Raw genomic sequence first — 22,949 nt, forward strand, 5'->3', positions numbered from 1 at the left:
AATCCTGTCCGTTTCCTCTGGATCGGGTCGGTTCGGTTCTCCTGGACACTACAGTCTTGTTCGTGTGTGTGTGGGGGGGTGGGGTGGGGGGTATTCTGAAGATCTCCAGACGTAGAAGGAAAACTCAGAACATCACAGTAATTCATTTTTATCTCAAATATTCCATTTGTTTTTCCATCAGGTCTTCATGAATGTCACTCTGGAGTTCAGACCAGCAGTTTAGTTGTGTACAAAGAAACCAGTGGAAGATCATATTTAATATTTAATTGTTTCTGTCCATATTGTACATTTTTCATTAGAGATGTGAGTTATAGTATTTTTATTTAGTTTTGTTTATTTTATCTAATATTCAGCACTCCAAAGCTGCTTCAATTTCATTGTATCACCATGTACAACGACAATAAAATGATTCTGATAAGAAAAGGACTGGAAAGGACATTCAGTCACACAACAAGATGAGGAAGTCAGCTCACAGAAATCAGAGACAGAAAATGTTCTAGGACTAGTGGAACGTCTCCAAACCGTGTAAAACAGCTGACATTTCCAAAGTAGAAGCAGAACTTTGGTTTCCTGTTTTTGCTTGAATATTATTTTTAGCTTGGCCTAGTTTCCATTGTCAATCAGTTTCTGAAGTGTGACTAACCTGAAAATAGTCACTCTATTAAGATGGATATGCCTCACATTCATCTGTTTGCTCCTTAAAAACAAGTTTCTAAGATAACCAGAAACATTAGACAACTAGACGATGAGATTAGATACTAGAACATGAGGCGTCTGTCCCCCACCAACAGCAGTGGAGTAAAAGTCTTTCACCTGAAGGCCGTTCTTCAAATCTCATCCAGTACACGGTCATTTCCACAGTTTCCTGTGGACACGTCAACTGTTTCAACAACAAATGAGGAGCAACTGTTCAGTCAGTCCGTATGAAGGTTTGGAGAGGCAGCCGCCTCACGTTCACAGCCGACTCCACCGGCCTGCAGGGCTGAAGACCAGGCCACTCTCCTAGAAAACCGGGTCAAAGACAGTCCGCTCTCTGAAGTGCAGATATGACGCAGAACAAAGCCAGACACTGTTTTTTATTGCAAACAGAAAAAAGACTTCCAAACCATTGTTCTTCAGTATCATTTTTCTCAGACGGAGGTTTGCTGGACCTTGTCCCAGATGGAGCCCTGAAGAAAGCTCTCCAAGTAGGTCGCTGGGATCTCCAGGTCCAGAATGTCCTGCCTTCCCTAAGCTCTTTGTGCTCGACTTCCTGTACAGGACGCAGCCTTCAGTTGACGTTCTGATCCACGACTTTGCTTTAAACAAAAACATTGGTGGTTCAAGAACACAAAGAAAGTTGGAGCTGTTGTTTGCTTGTTCAGGCGCTTTCAGAAACTAACAGTGGTTTTCTGCAGTTGCTGTCAGGGAGAAGCTGGCGTGAGCAAATGTTTGTTTCCTTTTCTTCTGGCTGATTTCCCGGAGTGCTGAATGCGTCAGAGCCTTCTTCTCCTGCAGAAGGACGCCGTGTCACTGATCCGGCCCCTCGACAGCGCTGTGTTTCCAGACTGCACCCTGGGGTTAGACTTTCAATTTGCAGGGATGGAATTTCCTAAATATGAGACCCTCTCAGGAGAGACAGAGAAGCGCCATGAGCAATACAAGCTGAGCCTTCTAAACAGTTAGCAATAGCTTTGAGTCTATGAAATGAAAAAACAGACGAGGTTCAGCATGTGAAGTGACATCATGTCCAATCTGGTTTTGGGAAGAACGGATACTTCTTGATATTTTATTATGTTTTAAATGGGATTTCCAACAATCATGTCATCAAAATTCAGTTTCAGTGACTCCTTCTATAAAAACCTCACAGATCTGTAGTAGAAATGTTGCAACCACCAAACATTATATACCTGGTTTTATCTAAACTCTGGGTTACACTATTTTCAGTGTCTCTCCGCATTTTAATTTGTGACAATCAGATTAGAAAACGTAGTAAAGCTGCTGTACGCCCCTGTTGCAAAAAGGTTTGGGGCCCATCACTGACCCTTGAGGAACACCACGAAATACATTTAAAAATTCATTTATTTGAGTTTTCTATCCGACCTTAATCCCTAATGCCACGAAGATCCAGTTTTTCTGACGGCAAAGGTTGATTGATGGAGTCAAACGTCTTTTCAGGTCCACCCCCAAAACTCTTTAACGATGGATTTTTAATTAGCTTTTTAAGGAGCCCATGCTGCTGAATCTGTGTTGACTTTCCCAGATGAATCTGAGTTTACATGTTTCTAACTTTTCACAGAGGTTTTCTAGAGTTTTGGAGGACTTTGGTGTAGGTGAGCCGGGTCTCTAACATGTAAAATGAAGAGATTTATGCAACAGAACAAATGATAAAAAAGAGGAACAAAGACCGGTCATGAAGCCGGGCTGCATCAGGACTTTGCTTTGGTCGGCGATGCCCAGATCTTTCAAACCTTTACAAAATCCTTTGATCTTTAATTAGGCGGTGTTATTACAGTTTGTGTTCACCTCCACACAGTCTTAAAATGGAGCTGAAGTAGATACAAAAGACTAAATGAGTGTTTCATAAGGAAAGTGAAGAAAAAACATGAAGTTATTGTCTTCTGATGCTGTTTGGTCGTCCTTGGATGTGTTTCCTGGAGGAGTCGTCCTTCTTCCTGCCGCTCAGGCCTCCTCGCTGAAGCCTGTACGTCCTCCTGGCCTGGACTCGCTCCTCCTCCAGAACCTCTGTGTCATCCAGAATTTCCAGGCTTGGGATCTGACTGATCACATACTGTCTGAAAGGGACACTGCCATGATGAACGTGCACTGAGACATTCTTTTAACAGCCTCTAAGCCAGCTCAGATCAGACCTCTGGACGCCATGACAGACCGCCAGAGCAGAGAGATTCATGACGTGACTTCTGTGCTCTGTGGTAATGACACGACTGAGCCAGGCGGGGGAGCTACTGATCTGTTACATTTTGATTTCTGTGCTGAAGAGAACTAAGAGGGGGGAAATCAAAGAAGTGGGATGCTGTGAAGAAGGGGGCGGTCTTCTCGTCGCTCTTGAGTCAGCATTCTCACCTTTAAGTGCAGTGACGTCCTCACCTGTAGTCGATGTGCTGCGCCAGGCTTCCTCCGTTAAAATAACTCGGCGCCGCCTCATTGTTCATCATACTGAGGATTCTTCAGTTAGAAAAGAAGACATGGTGTGACGGACGGCACAGCCTCACCGTGACAACAGGGAGCGTGGACTCACCGGATGCTGGGAAACTTCCTCCTGATCTCCTCCACAAACAGAGGCAGGTTGTTGATCCTGTTCTTGTTGATGCACACTGTGGTGACACTTGGCATGTATGGAAACTTGACGTGAGAGGTGTAGCGGTTGGAGTCCAGAATGAGAGTGCTGAGCCTCTCCAGCCGCCCCAGCAGAGCCGGGTTCCAGTAAGGACTGAATGAAGGAGAACACACGGAACCAGAACTGCTGGGCGACGCCCACAAACACCTGCTGGACACGCCTGACTTTGACCACATGCTTCAGGGATCATTAGATGGACGTTCATGAAAATGACCCCAAAAGACTTTTTCCCCCAAAACAGGCAAACAGCACGGACAGGAATCTGGGACACGCCTGAAAGCGTAATGTGTCTCACAACATGTACATGTCCCAACAAAACCACCGAGGATTTCTGTCCAGGTCAGAAGATGGCATGATACAAACCAAAAGACGCCTTCTTTCAATTGAATGTAATGTTTCTATTCAATTTTCTTTATTTCAAAGACAAATGAAAATAAACACGAGTTTAAAATAGACAGATGGAATGAGACATGCTTCTAACCCAAACATGAGTTCAGACAAGTATTACAAAAACATCTTTAGTATAAGGTGAGAAAGTGTCCTTAAAATGACACGTTTTATTCACAGCTCACTTCATGCATGTTACCTGCTATACTTTTACACACAACATGAAGGCAATTCAGCCTCTTTCCCTTTGGTTACTGGTTACCATAGGTGGAAAGTAGAGACGCTTGCACGCCCATTAAGGAAGTAAATCCTATTGAATTGAAAATAAAGTGACGATTCCCGGGGAATTTTCTAAATATGTGCAGTCAGTGTTGACCTCTTTTCTTGGTCGCATGGACCCGGAGGACAGGTTATGGTTATGGTTATGGCTACGGTGAGGTTAACATGAGCCACCAACAGCAACTTCAAATACCTGAGGCAATGCAACGATGTTCATCTCGTAACATGAAATTCTTCCATCAGTTTTTCTGCTTGGTCGCACGTACATACGAGCTTTTAACATCAGCCAAGTAAAAAAGACATTTTCCCACCACATTTGATTTACTGTGTGGTTTAGTGAACTGCTTTAGGTGACTGACAGAGGACACAGGGTGTGACACACCTGTCCTGCAGTGACACTGAACCGCTCTAGCCTCATCAACAAACAAATACCTTGGCCTCAAACGTCCCTGGTTTACTAGCTTGGAGTATAACAGTGTAGAGGGAGGTCAATTGTGTCAGACTGAGACTGCTGACAGACTTCCCAATGTTCCCGATACTCAGTTTGTGTAGACGGAACACACGTTTGTGTTCAGTCACCTCTGCAACACAACCAGAAAGCAGTGGCGCTCGGCTGACACGGCTGCTTTGGTGAAGCCGTCCTGCAGCCTCGTTTTCCACATGCGGATGGTTGTACCCAGAAGTAGAGTCATGCTCGCTGTGACCTGATGTTAGACCATGTTTAATGGGTTTTCATGCATATTTAGACAGTCATCTTGTTGTTTGGAGGATTTTCAAGGATTTCAATAGATGTGTTTATGATAAATGCAGGCGCATCTTCTAAAATTAAGCGACAGTTTGTCTGCAGGGTCAGGATGACTGCAGCTTTTGTTTAGCCAGTCTGTGGTGTTATATAATCTCTTCCACTTCATCTTCTTTCCTCATTGGTGCACCTCTGTGAACTTTTCTAACTAGATCTGTTTGAACCAGCGTCTTGAATTCCTTTGGAGCTGCTGCATTTGTGCAACTATGACGTTTTTACGTTTGTAACTGATCCCTAATCCACTCTGAGCCTCCATAACTGTCTGAATTCAGTTTAGCAGTAAAGGTCAAATCACGTAAACGGTGAAAGGATACTCATCCAGCAGGTTGTAGCTCAGGTCCAACACCTCCAGGGCATCTTCCTGTGTCAGAATGGCATCATATGGAATGTCAGTGAGGCCCTGATATGCAAAAGAAAGCCAGTGAAAGGCCACCGCTGGGTTTCGGCTACAGTGATCCATCGGCAGAATCCCTGTTCCTGCTTCTCGTCAGGATAAAGATTCAGGCCGTAGAGTGACCCTGGAAATGCAAAAAAACAGCCGATGACCAAAAGAAACTCTTGAAAACAACTCACTGCCCTGAAAGAGGTAGAAGGTTTTTAACATCGTTGACAATTTCTCCTATGATAAAGGCTAAAAATGTAACTGTTGATGTGTCTGAATATTAACTTAAAGGGTCTATATATCCTGATTTTCTAAAGCCTTTCAGAGGAAACTATATCCATTTTGATAATCATATATTACCTTTGGCACACTAAATGTCAGTTTTTTCGTAGCTCCTTTTACCACCCAGAAGTAAGACAACTTGATCTCTGAGGCTCCGCCTTTCTCTCCTTGTGGGTGCCGCCCATTTCATGACATCATCCTAGAGTCTGCCTCGACAGCGCCTCTGTGTTTCTCCACGAAAACAAAGAAAATCGGAACTTTTGCAAAGATGGACGTTCATATTTAGCCGATCATCGCTAGCTCCGCTCAGAAAGAGGGCGTGTCTGATAGCCTAGGGGCGGCGCTGGCAGCACAGTCCCTTCCTGGAAGGGGGCGGTTCCTCACTTTGTGATGTCACAATGTGAGGACCTGCTGTTTTTGTGGATTGGGAGGGGCTGGTGCTTTGGAGCAGGTTTTAGAGGAACACACAGAAATGCGTGAATGGATCAAAATACAACTTTGAGGTTGTTTTTCTGTGAGGAATTAACACTATAGTGCACTTAAAAGCTCAAATAGGTCATTTGGTTTGATAAAGGCCCTTTAAATAAAGTAGAGTAAAAAGTTTTTAACCAGCTTCCAACTGTACAGGTTCAACATTTAAAAAGATGAGAGAGCCCACTGATGTCCATCACAGACACCAGCTAAATGAATGGAAGTAACTGGAGTTGTGCCAAATGCATGACGGCTACTTTCAGCCTCAGCAACAGGACACGTCTGGGTCTCTATTTGAATAAGTCAGTAGACTTTCATCAACTACTTTGGCTTGGAATGTAACTATTCCCATCCGATCTAGTGAGAGTGCAGGCTGCTGTGTGCTGAGGTCCGTGAAGGAAAAGCAAGAAGATTAATGAACCTTGTATTAATCACACTCTGTAATCTAAGCAGCATTTCTATATCTTTACACTCTAAAACATGCATTGATTCATCTTAAGTTGAAGTGCTATAACCATCCTCCCCCCACATGCCTAGCAAAGGCTTAGAAAGAGGCGGACAAAGCAGGAATGAGGAAGTAAAATTAAATACGATTAAAAAAATGACCATAAGGAAAAAGTAGTTCAGGACGTCGATAACATCAGAAGCTGATGTTATCAATGCAAACATAATGAACAATGAACAATGCGGTGTATTCAAGTAAATAGTCCTTAATGTCATGGAATAAAAACAAAAAGCTAACCCAAAAACTGACCATATCTCATCATAGATGGTCTTTGTTATGCTAGTCAACACAGCAGCAGATGTCCTTCAAACCACCATAATGTCACCTTTAAAGAGTGATCTGAGGTGCAGAAGAGTACATGTGGGAGCATGTACCATGTTCCTTCCATTGAACAGGAAAAAAACAGTGTTAACTATGACTTACAACCTGCTTCAAACCTGCTGCTAGATTCCTTTTCTGCTTTTGAGGCAGTTTTACTCACTTATCTGAAGAGGATCCTCTTTCTTTCCCTGCAGACGGAGAACTGCTGGGATTTCACAGAGAAGAGCCTCTTTCATCAACCAGTGGGAGATCACATGACGGGCATAATCACATTGCTCAGAGGCCCTGATGGGAACAGGGACAACCAGGTTTTTTTATGGTTCAGCCATTGAATTCCTGCGTGAGGAACTCCAGAACCTCTACAGGAAAGTCTTTGGATGAATACAGTCAAAAACGGTTTCCTTACAGGTGGATCAAGATCAGAACTTTAAAGCCCTTTGCTGCATTTTTGTTCTGTTCTTTGTTTTTTTTCTGTTTCCCAACCAATTAAACCTGAAATTGATTGGCTGAGGCAAAACAGCACATAGGTGAGCTTCCTGAAGGGCGAGTGAGCCTCGTTTATTTTGGTTAGTTTAGACATGATGGACGTGGAGCAAAGCTTTAGAGAAAGAGACTGTCATGGTTTTAGGTTTTTCTGCTTTTGTGTTCAAGTTGTTTTTGGTTCTGTGATGTTTTGAGTTAACTTCCTGTTTTACTTTGTAGTGTTTCCTGGTTTGTTGTAGTTTTGAGTTTTACTTTGGTCCCCATCCTTCCTGAGTGTTTCCACCTGTGTCTCGTTTGTCTGCATGTATTTAAGTCTTGTCATTCCCTTCCTCCTGTGCTGGTCCATAGTTTGTAAGTCTGCTCTCCCTGTTTCGAGTCTTTCGAGTGTTTAGTGTTTCAAGTTTCTAGCCTGCCGTATGCAGTGGTTTTGGTTTTGTGTCTTTAGTTTTGTTTATTAAAGCCCCCGTTCCCCTGCAACCTCCTGCCTCCTCTCCTTCTCTGCACCTGGGTACTCCCTCATCCGCTCCCCGTGACAGAGACATTTGACTTGCCTTGGTGAGATGACGGGAAACCCTGCAGTTCAGCTGGGAGCACTGATGACGCCGTCTATCTGTAGAACAGCTGTTCACAGATCTGCAGTCCAGATTCTGAACTCAGGGTGGATCCAGAATGGAAAAGTCTGTTGGTCCTGAACCTGAACCTGGCGTTTGGTCTGTATTCAGACCGCCGTCAAGCAGACTTTCCTGTTTTGAACCAAAGCTTGTAAACCATGTGACTACCGATCTCTTTACTCATTGGTCAGGAATTATGAGGGCGGGGCAAAGCAACGAGAGACAGAAGTTATGGAAGTCCTGCGCTATGATAATTCATTCAAACTTTATGTTTCTCTGACTGATTCTGAACGTCTGCATCAACGTCTGGTTGAAGACTTTCTCCTTTGGTCTAGAACAGGAAAATCTTGAAGGCAGTACAAATACAGACCAAACCCAAGGTTCACAACTCAATCCAGGACGAATCAAGTGGACCCGGTCCGGACCAAATGGTTTTCCAGTCTGAATCCAACCATTTGGTCTGTTCCTGGTGTTCACCTGTTCATGATATTTGGATTTTATCACCTGAGCTATTAGCCAACATTTTACTGTAAAAGGTCATTTCTCCCTTTACAGTAGAAAAAACACAAACAAATCATTAAAAAACATTTAATTCAGCTCAACTAAAGTCTGTTTTTGACTACAAATAGTTTTTGCCGTTCAAAGAAAAAAGTACGTCTCTTCACAATTCCCAGCAGCTGAGGTCAGGTTATAAATACGTTTTATTATTTACTCTTTAGATAACAAACAGAAAGTCATCTCTACATGATGGAATACATTCATAGACTGAATAAGAACAAATGAATTTGGGAATATATACATTATAAGACAGAGATAAATACAAATAATACATTTCACATTAGTGTCTTCATGGGAACAGAAAAGGAAACCAGGAGTTTTCATTACCCATCAAGCCTCAGGGGCCTGAATTGAAATCAGCTGCTTGCTCTTAAATAAAAAGACTTTCAGAGGTAAACAACAGCATGTGAAGAATTTACAGCAGAGTTTCAGAGAGATTAAAACAGAGGTTCAGTCTAATCCTTGGGATGAGTTTTGGCTCTTCTCAGGGCGTGATTGAGCAAACGAAGCGGTGTCCTCTGCCGCTCCTGCACTCCCTAATTTGCCACTTTGCCCTTCTCTGGACCAAGACGCACCTTTTACTCGCCTTCCCTTTGGACCGAGGGGGCATCTTTTTCCAGTTGGTGAAGCTGACCGGGTCACCAGCCACCCACTCCCAGCGTCCTCTGCCCTCCAGGTCATTCAGACCTTCAAGTACAGCAAACAGTTGGAGTTCATTTATGCTGATGATTTACCACAATACGTTCATCTGAGTTAATCAAATAAAACATTTTCTCATTGACTAATAACATCCAGAATGAACTATAGTGGGTTAACCCTTGTGCTATCATAGATGACCCCCCCCCTTCCATTGACGTGTTCCCCCTACCATGACAAAGGTGGATAAAGGTGGGAAGATTTCATGTAATCCATGGACACCAGTGAAGATCACAAATCATTGAAGAAAAAAGGTTCAGAGCACTGTCTAGTGGGTCTAGATGACCCAACTCCCAACGTTAAAGTGTCTAGGATAGCACAAGGGTTACACTGCTTTGATGAGGAGTTCATTTTAAAGCATGCATACGCTGAGATGCTGGAGCTTCTTATCACTTTAGGTCTTTTCCAGCTTAAACCAGTATTTATTACAATTTGAGCTGTGAAACCAAAGTGACAACCACACTGTTAACATCCCTCAAAAACAGCCCAAGAGCGTTTTCAGCAAAGATGCAGCACAACATGCATTAGTTTCCATTTTTCAGACCGTACTCTGGATGAATGTCTTTAAACATGTAAATGGGACTGAATGCGCTGTACGCCCTAAACAAGACACAAAGGGTTAATAAATGACCCTTCAGCCTGAAGCAAAGCTGACAAACATCAGCCAGTCCTATTTCTTCAGAGAGATTCCATGACTTTAATGTTTAAAAGAATCAGACCGGCTTGTAGAAACAGGTTTGTCATTTACACACCACTGCAATGCACTGAGGCTTTGCAGTGGTGTGCTGACTGAGATTAGATCTAATCCATGAATTAAAGCTGAACAGCAGCTAGGGAAAGAAAGTGAAGGCGGGGTTCACCCTGGATGGTTCACCAGTCCGTCACACAACAACACTCACAATCACACTTAAGGAGGAATGAAAGTCACCAGGAAACCCACGAAAACGGTTTAGACTATATATATATATATAACCCTAACCCTATGTACTTTTTTTTAATTGACTTAATTGCCTTGACAGCAAAAACACCCACCGATCCAAAACGGTTTCCTGCCACTGAAGTTCCACAGAAAGTCCATGTCAGCTTTGGAGAGAACACTTGCCAGAGTTCCCTGATATCTGAATGAGGGAGAAGAAGACACGGTTTTCTTTCTGAGAGATGCACGACAGACAGTTTGTGTTGGGACTAAAGGCTCTAGCATTCTTCTTCATGGCTGAAATGTTTGGCAGCATCTCCGTCTGACATGTGTTTACGGGAAGAAAGGGTTGGACTTCACTTTTCTCTGCACGCCCTGTTCGCCGCGCTCCATGTGACCTTCTGCTTGGTACTGAGAAGGTAGCAGCGGTCGCCGTGGAAGCTCCACCCCTTGGGGCACGTCTGAGCAGAAAGGAGGAGAGGAGATGGCGTGAAGGCCTCACATCTGCTCTGGCAGAGGTTTGGAGGGGGGGGGGCTGACCTGATGCGTCGGCGTCCACGGCCTCCAGGACACGCCGCTGCACTGAAACAGCTGAGCGGCGGTGTGGTTGTAGTGCAGGAGCCCCGCCAGCTCCGGCGCACACGGCTTGGGGACAGAGCTTTCCCGTCTCACCTGTGGGTCATGAAAGTCTGTGACGCCTGGATTCAAAGCGGTCAGGACAGCGGCACAGAAAGCAAACTGAATCCTGCTGTGTCTCTCAGTCTGGGGGGGTCTTCCTAGCTTTTCTTATTGCATGTGGCTCCACTTTTGCACGTTCATCTGATGAAGTCTTGATGAATTCATCTTTTATTCCATTTCATCTTATTCTAAGAATCTTCTTTACTTTCAGCAGAAATCAAAGCTGCTCTTTAATGTGAGCTGAGATTCAAATGTTTGTAAGACTTTTCTTTTTTGTGTCGTTTCTGCACAACCCAGAGAACTGGTTTCTTGGTTTGAGCATATTTCTGTTTCTACTTTTATGTAAAAAGAGCATAAAATAAACAAAGTGAAGCTGTTTGGTGCCCCCCCCAATGGAAGAAGCAGCTTGAAGCTGACTCCCCCATCAGAAAAGAGGAGAGTTACAGTTTCTAGGCTTTTGGATTCATTCTGGATTCTGGATTCTGATTTGATCTTTTTAAATATGCTTACAGATTATTTAGGCCAGCTCAGTGGCCTTGTGGTAGAGTGTCCGCCCTGTGACTGGACGGTCGTGAGTTCAAATCCAAGCCGAGTCATAAAAATGGGACCCAATGCCTCCCTGCTTGACACTCAGCATTAAGGGCTTGGATTGGGGGGTTAACCCCCAAATGGTTCCTGAACACACAGCTGTGTCTGACCGCTCCACCAAGGGAGGGTTCAAATGCATAGGGCAAACGACACACCTAGTTGTGTGACGGACACTTGGACTGAACTTTACTTGACTTATTTCAACCAGAATACATCCATTAATAAAAAACAGTAAAAAATAAATAAGGAAAAAAATGTTTACAAAAAATCCTCATGACAACATCAAAAGACTTCCTGGTGTTGTTTCCTGGTTCTGTTCTTCCTCCAAGACTTCCAGTGTTGTTTTTTTTATATCCAGACATGAGAAACACGGAGAGAAAAGGCCCCCACCCTTCCTAAATAGATGATCCCAAACAGCCGACACTCACATGTTCTGAAGGGCTTCCTGCTTTGGGGATGAGTCGTGTTGAGTCAGACTTTTCCTCATTCGGAACATCTGACGTCCTCTGCCGCCCCCCCCTGCTAACCACCTGAACGTGAGCCTTCCTGCCCCCCCGGGATGGAGAGCTCTCATCTTCCACTTGCATCTGCACCATCCCATGATACTGGAGGCAACAAAACGACAACAAGAAACTTCAAACTGACCATAAATGCACTTCATTGATCTAATCTGCATCTCATCACTGCAAATACATCTGTTTAGGATTATGAGTGATTACTGTCAAGAAGATGGAATCCTCTTCATTTGTTGTCTTTGCTATCAATATACTACCTGACGTCTGCATGTAAATACCACTTAACTACGCTGTAAGTACTGTACTGTACACAACGTGTAAATACCCTGTAGGTACCGTTTAAATACCCAGGAGGTACTATTTAAATACCCAGTACAGTAATCCCCCCCCCGCCCATTCACAGTTTAATATTCACGCCCCGCCCATTCGCGGGTGGCCGCAGATGACGTGACGTCACAAGTGTGAGACGCAGAACAGCGCTCATTCTATAAATTTTGAAAAACGATTTGCCCTGTACTTTACTGTAAAGTATTGTTTATACATTTAAGATGCCATCCAAACGCCCTGCATCGTCTCCAGCTTCTGGAAATGAACCCAGACGGCAGAAAAAGGTTCTGACTCTGCAGAGGCTCTGGCTCTGGGAGTTTTAAAACAAAAAATCAATTTTAAAATCAATTATTCGCGGATTTTCGTTATTCGCGGGGGGTGAGGAACGTAACCCCCCCGCGATTACGAGGGGATTACTGTACTGTAGTTACTATTTAAATACCCAATAGGTGCTATTTAAATAATAATAATAATAATAATAATAATAATAATAATAATAATAATAATAATGGATTGGATTTATCTGCTTTTCCAGACGCTCAAAGCGCTTACATTGTGTCCATCATTCATTCACTCCTCATTCATATGTGGTGATGGTAGAGGCGGGGATGCCAGTTCATGCCTACAGTCCCTCTGACCATCACCGGGATCATTCATGCACATTCATGCTGGTAGGCATAGCGTGAGGGGTCAGGCCCAAGGGCCCTCCCCGAGTGGTGTTAACTGCTCACCAATTCAGTTGCTTGCTTGTTCATTCCCCCCCGTGAATCCGACCCTGGTTTCCTGCATGTCAGTCCTTCACCTTACCAAAATACCCAGTAAATACCCAGTAAGTTCTATTTAAATACCCAGTAAGTTTTTATTTAAATACCCAGTAGTTACCACATAAATATGAAACAAATAGTTCCACATAAATACAAATCAAGTACCATGTAAATACCCTGGACCCACAAATACCCACTTAACTACACTGTAAGTACTGTAAAAGAACGCGTTAGTGATATATGTGTGTAATTGCGTTAATGTTGTAGGGTTCTATTACTTGTAATGCTTGAAAAAAACATACTGTGTAAATGACATCCGTCCCGTTGTGAAACACTGAAGAAGGGCCAATCTGAAAATCCAGACCACAGATGTAAGAAACATTTCAAACTGATGATGCAAAGTCGGAAAGAAACACCTACAGATTTGGGACGGCCCACAACGCGGAGCCTCTTTTTCTGGAGAAGAGTTTCCGTCCTTGAGATGCTGTCTCCTCGGGTCCAAACCGCAGGTTCTGAACCCAGAGGAAGCTTCTCCAGCTGGATGGAGCCGTGCTCAGGATACTTGTCTGATTTGACTTCTTCTCCTCCAAAAAGAGGAGAATCCTGGTTCAGGCGGCAGGCGTCTGAAAGGGTTTGAGTCGGAGCAGAACTTCAATTCAGAAATAGCAGTTCAGCACTAAGTTACATTTAGATGGTTTGTGTTGTAATAATGCTGAGGATGAGGAAGGTTCTCCTTCTACAAGAAACATTTATCTGTGTGACGAGCAGCAGATTCCTTCAATGACAAACACTGTTTTGGAAGTTTCCTCTGAGTCACAATCATTAATGTCGTCCGTGCAGAAATGACAAAGAGTTGAAGTGTAGCAAAGAAAGTGCAGCACAAACAGTTGGCAGATGAAGACGGTCCCAGAAGACACGTGCAGTTCAGGGTCCGGACAACAGCAACAGCAGTTAGATGTTGGACAACGTCCAGATGAACGTGATGGTCTGTTTGAGCAGCAGGACTCCCAAGTTCTAAGATTTAGCAGCCATGTTGTTGGGCCCAGAGAAGCTGAGGAAGACCGGAAGCAGAGCTGGAGGAAACAGAGATGAAGCCGCTAAGGTTCAGGATGGATCAGGAACGAGGACATCAGAGGGACAGCACATGTTAGAGGTTCTGGAGATCCAGTCAGACTGAGATGGTGGGACATGTCCAGAGGACAGACTGAAGGATGCTGAGTCTAGAGGAAGACCAGAGAAGAGGATTCTGGATGCAGAGAAGGAAGACATGAAGGTAGCTGCTGGTAGAGGATGCAGGAGACAGACGGAGGAAGCTGATTGGCTGTGGAGACCCTGAAGGGAAACACCCAAAGGAATAGAAGAAGATGAAACCAATAAAAACAAACAAACAGCAAACAGTCAGGTAAATAGCTTGAATTGGCCCAAAGTAACGTGTTTTTACTGGCGGTGACCCACATTCTTAATCAAGCTGCTGCTCTTCACACAAATGAAGGGAAATGGCTTCAAACTTTATCATATTCATTGTCAAGAAGCAGGAAATGTATCAATGGTGTCCTCCGACCTTTCCCAGAGTCTCTGATGGTGATCTGAGCCTTTTGGATTCTTCCAATCACGGTGGCCTCAGGAGAGACCAGCAGCAGCTCAAAGGTCTCATCAGCCTCCTCCAGGTGGTCCTGGATGATCTCCATGAGCCACGCCCGCCTCGCCACGCCTGGAAGGTTGTCAGGTCAGACCGTGTTTGCTGCTTCATACAGTTTTATCAAAATAAATGTTAAAAAGACAGTTTCTGATGAAATATTTTGACCTAAAAGTGAAGTCCAGTTAAGGTCAAACATTATTAATGATGGGGATGAAAACAGCAAACTTATGTTGTCTCAGAATACTGAATAACTAACATCTAAAGTGTGTTTAGAATGAGAAAGGTCCTTGGGTTTCACTCGTGTGGTGATGAAGACACACCAGGATCAAACTGAAGGAGAGATGACGGGCTTGGGAGGAAATCTTTTCCAGCTGCTGCTGTTTCTTCATGAACCTGGACAGAAACAGGGATAGCGAGGCTGAGGCCGGGCGCTGCAGGACGGCGTTCTTCTGTCCGGGTCGGGACAAACCGTGGAAGCCACACCAACCGTGATGCTGACGAAGGACGACTCTGCCAGGTTCCCCCTTCGGACGATGTCCACGGTCAAAGTTCCCTGCTGCTCGCAGGCAGAAAAGTCTGGCTGGGAAAATTCTACGCTGGACCACGTGAACTTCAGTCTGCAAACGCAGCGAAATCAGGAGACGGTCAGGCTGGTCCCTGAAACAGAAGAAGTCAACGTACGGTTTCAGCCTACATGTGGGAGGGGCCCATGTTGCCCAGAAGATCAGACACTCTGAACTCCAGGCTGTCTGAGAGAGACTCGGCGTTGGGACTGATGATGTAGACGATCCGTCTTCTATTCAGATCTGTTTGGGAGAAGCGCCGGGACACGAACGCCCCTGGCAAAGAGAAAAGAGAGAGACTGGTTGGTTTCCATTCCAAACACGACTGAAGAAGGTCTGGATGTGAAGCTTATCCTGACCTGTAGTGGTGTTTTCCAGGTAACCAAAGTAGGGCTGACGAATGATGGAAAACACCACCTCCTCGTCTCTGCTGTCGACATCCTGAGCCTTCAGCTCCCGAGACGACACAAAGATCCCGTGTCGGCCATCCGCCAACATTTCTGCCTTCCACAGAGGGAGGAGCCTGACAACTTCAGGAGGGGAATCATCCAAAGATGTGATCTGAAATGAAGAAGGAAGACGTCAACTGGAAGAAGCTCAGACTCCCAGGTGGGTTGTTGTTGTTGGTTGTCTGTTAGGTGCAGCAGTGTGTCCTTCCCCCTAAAGGCCCACTCCAAGGAAAATGGTGTTTTTGAACATGTTTTTGCAGCAGTTTTCTCATGAAGGACATGAAAGAAAATAAGGTCAAAATTGCATTTCTGAGTATTTTTTTATTCAAATTGTGGTGAACCAGTTGGAGAGGAAAAATGTAGTTGGAAGAAGTCTGTAGGTGTGACGTAGGAACTACAATCTGCAGGCTACAGTCTCCAAGCTCCGCCCCTTTCTGGTCATCCACCCGCAGACCAACAGATCCATGAGCATCTTTGTTTTCCTGGTCTGAGATGGAATCTGGATCAGAACTGGATGGACGGAGCACGTAAACAGATAGATGATGGGAAATAAGGGTGGGCTTACTCCATACCAACATGTCAATTTCTGATGAACTCCTGCTGCTCTGCAGAAACTATGTCCTAGAAACCACACAGATTTTTGTATTTTGTCTAAAAACAGCATAATCAGAATCTAAAGACCTCTGGCAACGCATTAAAAGTGGATCAGATGGTGATCAGAGTGGGACTTTAGAAGTCTTGGTTTGATAAATGAACAGTCCTGGAGGTTTTGAAACCAGCTTTCATGTAAATATCTGGGATAATTCTGTTCTGTTAGTTCTAATGTTACCGACACACGTCTGACAGGAAGCAGAGCCTTTTTACGGCTGCCTTATTCATGCTTTCTGAAGCATTCCTGCTCCAAGAAAGGAAAGATTTGCTGAATCTCTGAGTGTTACAGATGTTTTTTTCAGGCAGCAGGAACATTTCTGAACTATGTTTAAATGAAAAATGTCGACAGTAAAGTTAAGGACACCCCAGGAGGACAGCTTCAAGCCAAACAAAGCAGGTGGAACATATGAAGCTGTTCATAAAACATCCATGGCATTCAGGTCATGCTGAGTGGTTTTCCTTAGCTGACTGTCATCAGGCACACCTGGGAGATGGCCTTTCTAATTAGAGCCTCTTTGATGCTTTTGCACACTTCTCTGAGGTAACAGAGTGTTAGTATGAGAGGCAGAATAAAGGAAAAACCTTTTTAGAAGACTCATGATAGCTGAGTTAACACTGTTTCTCACCAAAGACCGCGGTTGTGTCCCAATTCCTACCTATCGCTATTTAGTGCGTCTGCCATTTTCTAGTACCGTCTGAATCTACAATTACAAAATCCAGAGCCCCAGAAATTTCCCACAAGTCTAAAGATTCACTAGATCAGCAAATATAGACCACAATGCATTGCATTTGAACAGTTTTTACTAAACAAATGTATCTAAATGTATTTTTTAATAAACCATCAACGTTTTTATCTTCAGAAGACAGTGGACTCATATATAATCGTCCCTAAACGCTCATATTAATGAGATTTAACTTTCTGAAATTGATGATGTCATGTCGACCATTTAAAAATAATGAATTGCTTTTAAAATCCAGGGCTCTACATAGACCCGCACTATACAGTTCATTAGTAGTTGGGGGTTAGAGCGGGAATTCGGGCACAAGCTATAACAGGACTTTAACAACAACACTGGAAAAAAAAGTTTGGTTTGCTTCCTGGAAAGCTGGTTAACAAGAAGCTGCAATCGTAAAGCCAAAACCAACTGTTTCAGTAGAGAATAACTACTGGAAACAGAAACATGTGCAAAATCCTCATCATCCTCATCATCATCATCATCATCATCATCATCAGCACCTTCCACCAGCAGCCAAGGAGGCTCAAAATGCCGAACACATATAGAACAAAACATACAAGAATTTAAAGCATAAATTCAGTGGCTCAGGCGGTTGAGCGGGTCGTCCAATGATCGGAGGGTCTGCGGTTCAATCCCCGCTCCCCCCAGCCAACTGTCGTTGTGTCCTTGGGCAAGACACTTCACCCTCCTTGCCTCCAGTGTGGCTCCACTGGTGTGTGAATGTGCATGAATGATCCCAGTGATGGTCAGAGCGGCCGTAGGCGTGAACTGGCAGCCACGCCTCTGTCAGTCTGCCCCAGGGCAGCTGTGGCTACAACCGTAGCTACCATCACCAAGAATGAATGAGGAATGAATGAATAATGGACATAATGTAAGAACTTTGGGTGTCTTGAAATGCGCAGATAAATCCAATCCATTATTATTATTAAAACCAAAGTTAACATCATGAAGACATTGATAGAAAAGAATGAAGTGTCAAACCAAGTTCAAAGAGATTCAAACCAGGGAGGAACAATTCTTTTTAAAACTCTCCGAGAGCGGGACCTCTCTAATCACCGGGGGCGACTGGTTCCATAGTTTAGGAGCCGACACAGAATGAACAGTTGATTCATTCCGGAAAAGTCTTGGCTCTGCTTTGTCACTGCAACAGCCTGCAGGCCTTAAACCTGTGAGGCGCCAGAAAATCTCAGCATCGGGTTTGTGAGACGTGGATGGATGTCGTCTGCTTCGCCCCTAATGTCCGATGATCCATGTGGGGGGGTGGATGAACTGTGTCTGCATAGTTTGAAGTTGACAGAACCGACTCACTCACCTGAACTGTGAAGAAAACCGGTTCTGTCTGCAGCTGCCCGTCCAGCAGGAAGCCTCTGTCGGTGCTGTCCGAGGCCGTGAAGGCCAACCGGTCGATCTGTGACGGACCCCCATCGTGTGCGTAGACCAGCTCCAACTGGTTGATGTCGGCCTGGGTGAAGTTTGAGCCGGCGCCCAGGGCTTTACCCGACCGGAGAAGGTGACCGTACTTTGGAAGCTGTTTGAGGACAAAGGTCAGGTTGACGGGCGGAGTGTCGGGGTCGGACATGCAGAGGCTGTCAGGGCCCAGGATCATGGCAGAACCCCGAGGGATTCTGAGGCCTCTGTTGTTGGTCAGAGCCGGCAGGACCCGGTCCACCATTTCCAACTGGAGCTGGAAGCTTCCACTTTGGCTGCTTTTACCGTTGCTGACCGTAAACCTGTTCAAGCATGCAGAGGAACCGGTGTTAGGGTGCTACAAAATCCCAACGCTCATTCAGACGATCACAGCACCAGACCAGTGCTGCCTCCTAGAAACCAAACTTCTGCCCTGCAGCCCATGAGCATGACGTCTTACACATTCTGAGAGCAACAACACTTTTCAATCAGCAATACACGACAGAAAAAGAAACCTTTTCCTAAAATGAGGGATGGGAGGAGCTTCAGAGACGGAGTGATTTTCCTTCTTGGTAGGAAAATGGGCTGAAAAAATAACTCATATTTTATTTTAAAAATGGTTCTTTAGGGTGCCAAAGGGAATATATGAATGTATTTATGGGTATAGTTTTACTCTGCTGGTTTGTTTCTTTTTGTTATGCTAAAATTCCAATTTTTCCGAGTTGTTTTTAATCTGGTTCAGCCTGGGCTAAGCCCGTCATAAACCAATCATCAGTTGACATTATTTATCATGGATCTGCCTCTCTGGCATCTCAGATGTCATGCAAAAGTCTCTCCGCTCACTGGAAGGTCTCCGTCGTCCTGCTGGCTCGGTTATCGTGGACGTAGGCCACCAGGTTTGCTGCTACGTCCATCTGGCTGAAGGTGGAGATGCTCCGTCCAGGATGTGTGACGTACTCCAGGTGTCCGTGAGCCGGCGGCTCTGTGATGACGAACAGAAGCTCCTCCGGCTTGTCGGAGTCGTCGGTGGCTAACAGCACATCTGTGGTGAGGACCAGGCGATCGCCTCGGCTCAAGGTCGCCGGCCTCACAAAGATGGCAATGTGTCCTGAAAAGTAAAAGGAACATTTGGATTCTGTGTTTTATGATAAGTGGGGACGCTTTTAAATGAAAAAGAAGACCAGGGTTATTGAAACACAAGGACCAATATTTGATTTAAACAAAAGAAAAGAAATAAAACAAAGTTTGATCTCAGAAACTGGTTTTCTTTAAATCAGGCTCATCTGTAACTTTATGGATTTAACAAACTGTGAATTTAGGCTCTGATTCCAGACGGGAAGCATCCAGAGCGGATTAGCAGAACGGTCAACATTAGTAGTTTGGGGCCAGTTTTGGACATAAAGTGGACCTCGAGCCATCCAGCAGATGAAGCCCCCCACTGATGAGCGGGCCTGCAGTACCTTTCTTCAGCTCTTTGACAGAGATGTGGAAGTGCTGTGGGGGGGACTGGTTTTTCCCATCTTCAAGGTGGAAAACAAAGAGATCCTGTGTTTTGGCAGCGTGGGGCCCGATGTGAACGTAGCGCAGGAGGTTCATGTCCACCGACTCCTGGGTGCAGTTCCTGCCGGCGGTCAGCGTTTCCCACCGCTCCTTTTCCTGAGACGAGGTTTGGATAAACGATCAGTCAAAATACAAACGTGCAGCTGGTTATGGTTGATCATCTGGAACTTTTTAGGTCTGACAGAAGGACAGATTTATTATTTTAACTCATAAAACCCATTTCTTCTTAAAAATAAAATGATGTGTGTTCTACCACAAACCACAGAATCTGCTATTTGTCTGTTGCATTGATGTCACCATGAGTTCTTATGGGTTCTTGTGGGTTCTTGTGGGTTCTTATGGGTTCTTGTGGGTTCTTGTGGGTTCTTATGGGTTCTTATGGGTTCTTGTGGGTTCTTGTGGGTTCTTATGGGTTTTGTGGGTTCTTGTGGGTTCTTATGGGTTCTTATGGGTTCTTGTGGGTTCTTGTGGGTTCTTATTGGTTCTTATGGGTTCTTGTGGGTTCTTGTGGGTTCTTGTGGGTTCTTATGGGTTCTTGTGGGTTCTTATGGGTTCTTGTGGGTTCTTGTGGGTTCTTGTGGGTTCTTGTGGGTTCTTGTGGGTTCTTATGGGTTCTTGTGGGTTCTTGTGGGTTCTTATTGGTTCTTGTGGGTTCTTATGGGTTCTTGTGGGTTCTTGTGGGTTCTTATGGGTTCTTATGGGTTCTTGTGGGTTCTTGTGGGTTCTTATGGGTTCTTGTGGGTTCTTGTGGGTTCTTGTGGGTTCTTGTGGGTTCTTGTGGGTACTTGTGGGTTAACATGACTAAAACAATGTATGAATACAGAACAAAAGCAGTGGCAAATAGCTTGGTTATTATTACAACCACTTCACGTCATCAGCTTCTAAACATTGACCTTTAAAATGTATTTTTGTTTTATTTTTGTTGTTTACATCTTGTTGAAAATGAAATGGATGCATTGAAGCATGTGCTCTCAGAAAAATGTGAGTTTGAACATTTGGTAGTTTCCTACTAGAACTATAACCAACCTGCCCTCAACAGTGGCAGGGATAGGCTCCAGCAACACAGTGACCCCAAAAGGATTAACGGGTTTGGAAAACGGATGGATGGATGAAAACGGATAGATGGATGGAAACATTTAGTTGTGGATGATGTGGAATTTGCAGCATTAAAAGCATGTTTTGGTGTGGAACGTCCATAGAATTTACTCCATAAAAACAATGTGATGAATTTGTAGTGAACCTTTGGTTTGACATGTTTGCGTGATGCAAACCCATGAACTCTGTCTGCAGCATGACTCACGAGGGTTCTGTGATTAGCCAGATCAAGTCTGATTCATCCTCAGTTGCTATGTATTTATTAAAAAAAAAGGCTGTTTTTATTTCAAATGTCTTCTGTCTAAATTGTTAAATCCTTTTTTCCTTAAACTCTTGACAACACAGAGAACTACGCACAAGTTCGTTTGGAAGCCTGGTTTATTTACTGATGGTTCTTAATTCAATATTTATCAGTAAATTAATACTAGTCCTATGATTATCTGTAGTGGCGCCATGGTCAGGTTTTTATAAAGGCTGGGGAAACTCAATCTAAATGAAGCAGAGCTCATCATTACAGCCTGACTAAGGACCAACCTTGAGCTGAAGCAGTCCCTGCTTGGGAACGCTCTCCAATATGAACTGGACCTCAGAGGAGGGGGTGTCTCCGTCCTGCGCCAACAACGTCACGCTGGAAATGACCCTGGCCTCTCCTGGCTCCACCTCCAGCCCATTGTTCCTGAGAGAGTTCACGTGTCTGAGCAGCTGGATGACTTCAAGGGGAAAGTTGGGGGACCAACCTGATGATTCGAGGCACTTGGTCGTTCACTGGCAGCACTTCAACCCTCAGCCGTCTGTCTACCTGGTGTTTGCCGTCAGTCAGCCGGATGGAAAAGCTGTCCTCCACGTCCTCGGAGTCATCGTGTGCGTACATCACGTCCATGCCTGAACTCAACGGGGACGGACACCAGAGGAAAAGTAACTCTGTCATTCAGCGTGGTCGTTTTAGCAGCCACAGAAAAACAAGGAAATTTGATTTTTAGTGGGGGGGGGGGGGGGGACCTGGAGTTTAAATTAAGACTGCTTGTAACTCTGCAAGTAAGAACGGAAAATAAAATCCTGACAGCAAACTTTATTTCCACATAAACAGCAGAGACAGTCTGCAAACCAAAAAGACATCCTGTGGTTCCTGTGTGTCTCTCTGGCCCCGCCCCCTTCTCAGCTGACATCAGACAACAGTATAAATATCAGTTCCTCCAGCAACTCGGTGCCAGGTCCTCCACTTACTGCAGGATGTCTTGGCTCCTAAAGTTCTGTTTGATTCTTTCTGCCCGTCTGTGATCCCAGCTCAAAAAAAGCTCGTGTCCCACAGCCGTTATGTACATTTAGTGCATACATCACGGATGTAAACTGGTCATACGTCATTACTCCTGCCACGCCACGACTCCTGCTTCCTTCCGTATCCAGCCACGACGGAACTCCGATGTCGTCAAGACTGCTGTCATTGCTAGCATCATCCAAGTTACGAACTCTAAAGACTCTCCTTTTTTTTCCATCTGGAAAAATGAATCCATTTGGTGATCTTTACAACGTCTGAGTTTTCTTCCGGGTTCCAGCATATCATGACACTCAAAACCGAATTCACATACAGACCCGTCAGCTGAAACCCTCGATGGACCCCGTAACAGCGGTTCACACACGGTTCATGTTCTACATTGCTTTACATGTTCTTAGCATGTTTATTCCCACTTCTTACGACATTTTAACGTGGTTCATTAGTGATACATCTGTGAAATTTTCACGTAAAGACCAGAACTTTTCTCACTTTTACCACATAGATTCACGTCTGACCAGTTTACATCCATGTCATATGCACTAAATGTATGTACTAAACTGTGGGACACATTGTAAGACATAAGACATGCTGAGAGCAACTGACAACCACTAAAGAAGGAGAAACTAGCATTCCACATTTAAATAATGAAGTCAGGTGCATGATGGTCCTCAAG

At 44.5% G+C, this 22,949-nt stretch overlaps 2 protein-coding genes and 1 long non-coding RNA gene across 9 annotated transcripts in view; all 3 read right to left on the minus strand.

Moving 5' to 3' along the window:
- Nucleotides 1-1,061: 1,061 nt before the first annotated feature.
- LOC144987269 (uncharacterized) lies at nt 1,062-1,523 on the minus strand. The gene is made up of 2 exons (XR_013651146.1): nt 1,383-1,523; nt 1,062-1,298 (listed from the first exon to the last, which is right to left on the minus strand). It is a non-coding gene; the product is annotated as an uncharacterized LOC144987269 (long non-coding RNA).
- A 931-nt stretch (nt 1,524-2,454) lies between these two features.
- On the minus strand, nt 2,455-7,062 carry LOC101171231 (leucine-rich melanocyte differentiation-associated protein). Of its 3 annotated transcripts, none has more exons than XM_078936568.1 (5): nt 6,927-7,062; nt 5,120-5,323; nt 3,239-3,430; nt 3,088-3,165; nt 2,455-2,774 (listed from the first exon to the last, which is right to left on the minus strand). In XM_078936568.1, the coding sequence occupies exons 2-5, from the start codon at nt 5,263-5,265 to the stop codon at nt 2,591-2,593; spliced, it is 600 nt and encodes a 199-aa protein (XP_078792694.1). In that variant the 5' UTR covers nt 5,266-5,323; nt 6,927-7,062; the 3' UTR covers nt 2,455-2,590. The 3 variants fall into 3 exon arrangements, with proteins under 3 accessions (XP_078792694.1, XP_078792697.1, XP_078792695.1); XM_078936571.1 differs by having other exon boundaries at nt 3,239-3,420; nt 5,119-5,323; XM_078936569.1 differs by lacking the exon at nt 6,927-7,062 and adding an exon at nt 5,548-5,692.
- A 1,481-nt stretch (nt 7,063-8,543) lies between these two features.
- The window catches only part of frem1a (Fras1 related extracellular matrix 1a), a 31,607-nt gene continuing 17,201 nt past the window's right edge, over nt 8,544-22,949 (minus strand). For 2 of the 5 annotated variants that reach the window (XM_023966214.2, XM_023966215.2), the window contains 17 exons: nt 21,741-21,885; nt 21,538-21,679; nt 19,809-20,004; nt 19,192-19,456; nt 18,254-18,671; nt 15,464-15,665; nt 15,236-15,380; nt 15,011-15,158; nt 14,862-14,934; nt 14,464-14,613; nt 13,323-13,525; nt 13,205-13,252; nt 11,725-11,901; nt 10,571-10,702; nt 10,391-10,491; nt 10,147-10,232; nt 8,544-9,105 (listed from right to left, as the gene is read on the minus strand). In XM_023966214.2, coding sequence (XP_023821982.1) covers nt 8,903-9,105; nt 10,147-10,232; nt 10,391-10,491; nt 10,571-10,702; nt 11,725-11,901; nt 13,205-13,252; nt 13,323-13,525; nt 14,464-14,613; nt 14,862-14,934; nt 15,011-15,158; nt 15,236-15,380; nt 15,464-15,665; nt 18,254-18,671; nt 19,192-19,456; nt 19,809-20,004; nt 21,538-21,679; nt 21,741-21,885 — 2,834 coding nt within the window. In that variant the 3' untranslated portion in view covers nt 8,544-8,902. Of the gene's footprint in view, nt 9,106-10,146; nt 10,233-10,390; nt 10,492-10,570; nt 10,703-11,724; nt 11,902-12,869; nt 12,941-13,204; nt 13,253-13,322; nt 13,526-13,926; nt 14,235-14,463; nt 14,614-14,861; nt 14,935-15,010; nt 15,159-15,235; nt 15,381-15,463; nt 15,666-18,253; nt 18,672-19,191; nt 19,457-19,808; nt 20,005-21,537; nt 21,680-21,740; nt 21,886-22,949 lie in introns of those variants that run through there. The other 3 variants (XM_023966216.2, XR_013651145.1, XM_078936567.1) reach the window with 3 other exon arrangements.

The sequence above is a fragment of the Oryzias latipes genome, chromosome 18, assembly GCF_053564925.1.
Source record: "Oryzias latipes strain Hd-rR chromosome 18, Olatipes_Hd-rR_3.1".
Classification (NCBI taxonomy): domain Eukaryota; kingdom Metazoa; phylum Chordata; class Actinopteri; order Beloniformes; family Adrianichthyidae; genus Oryzias; species Oryzias latipes.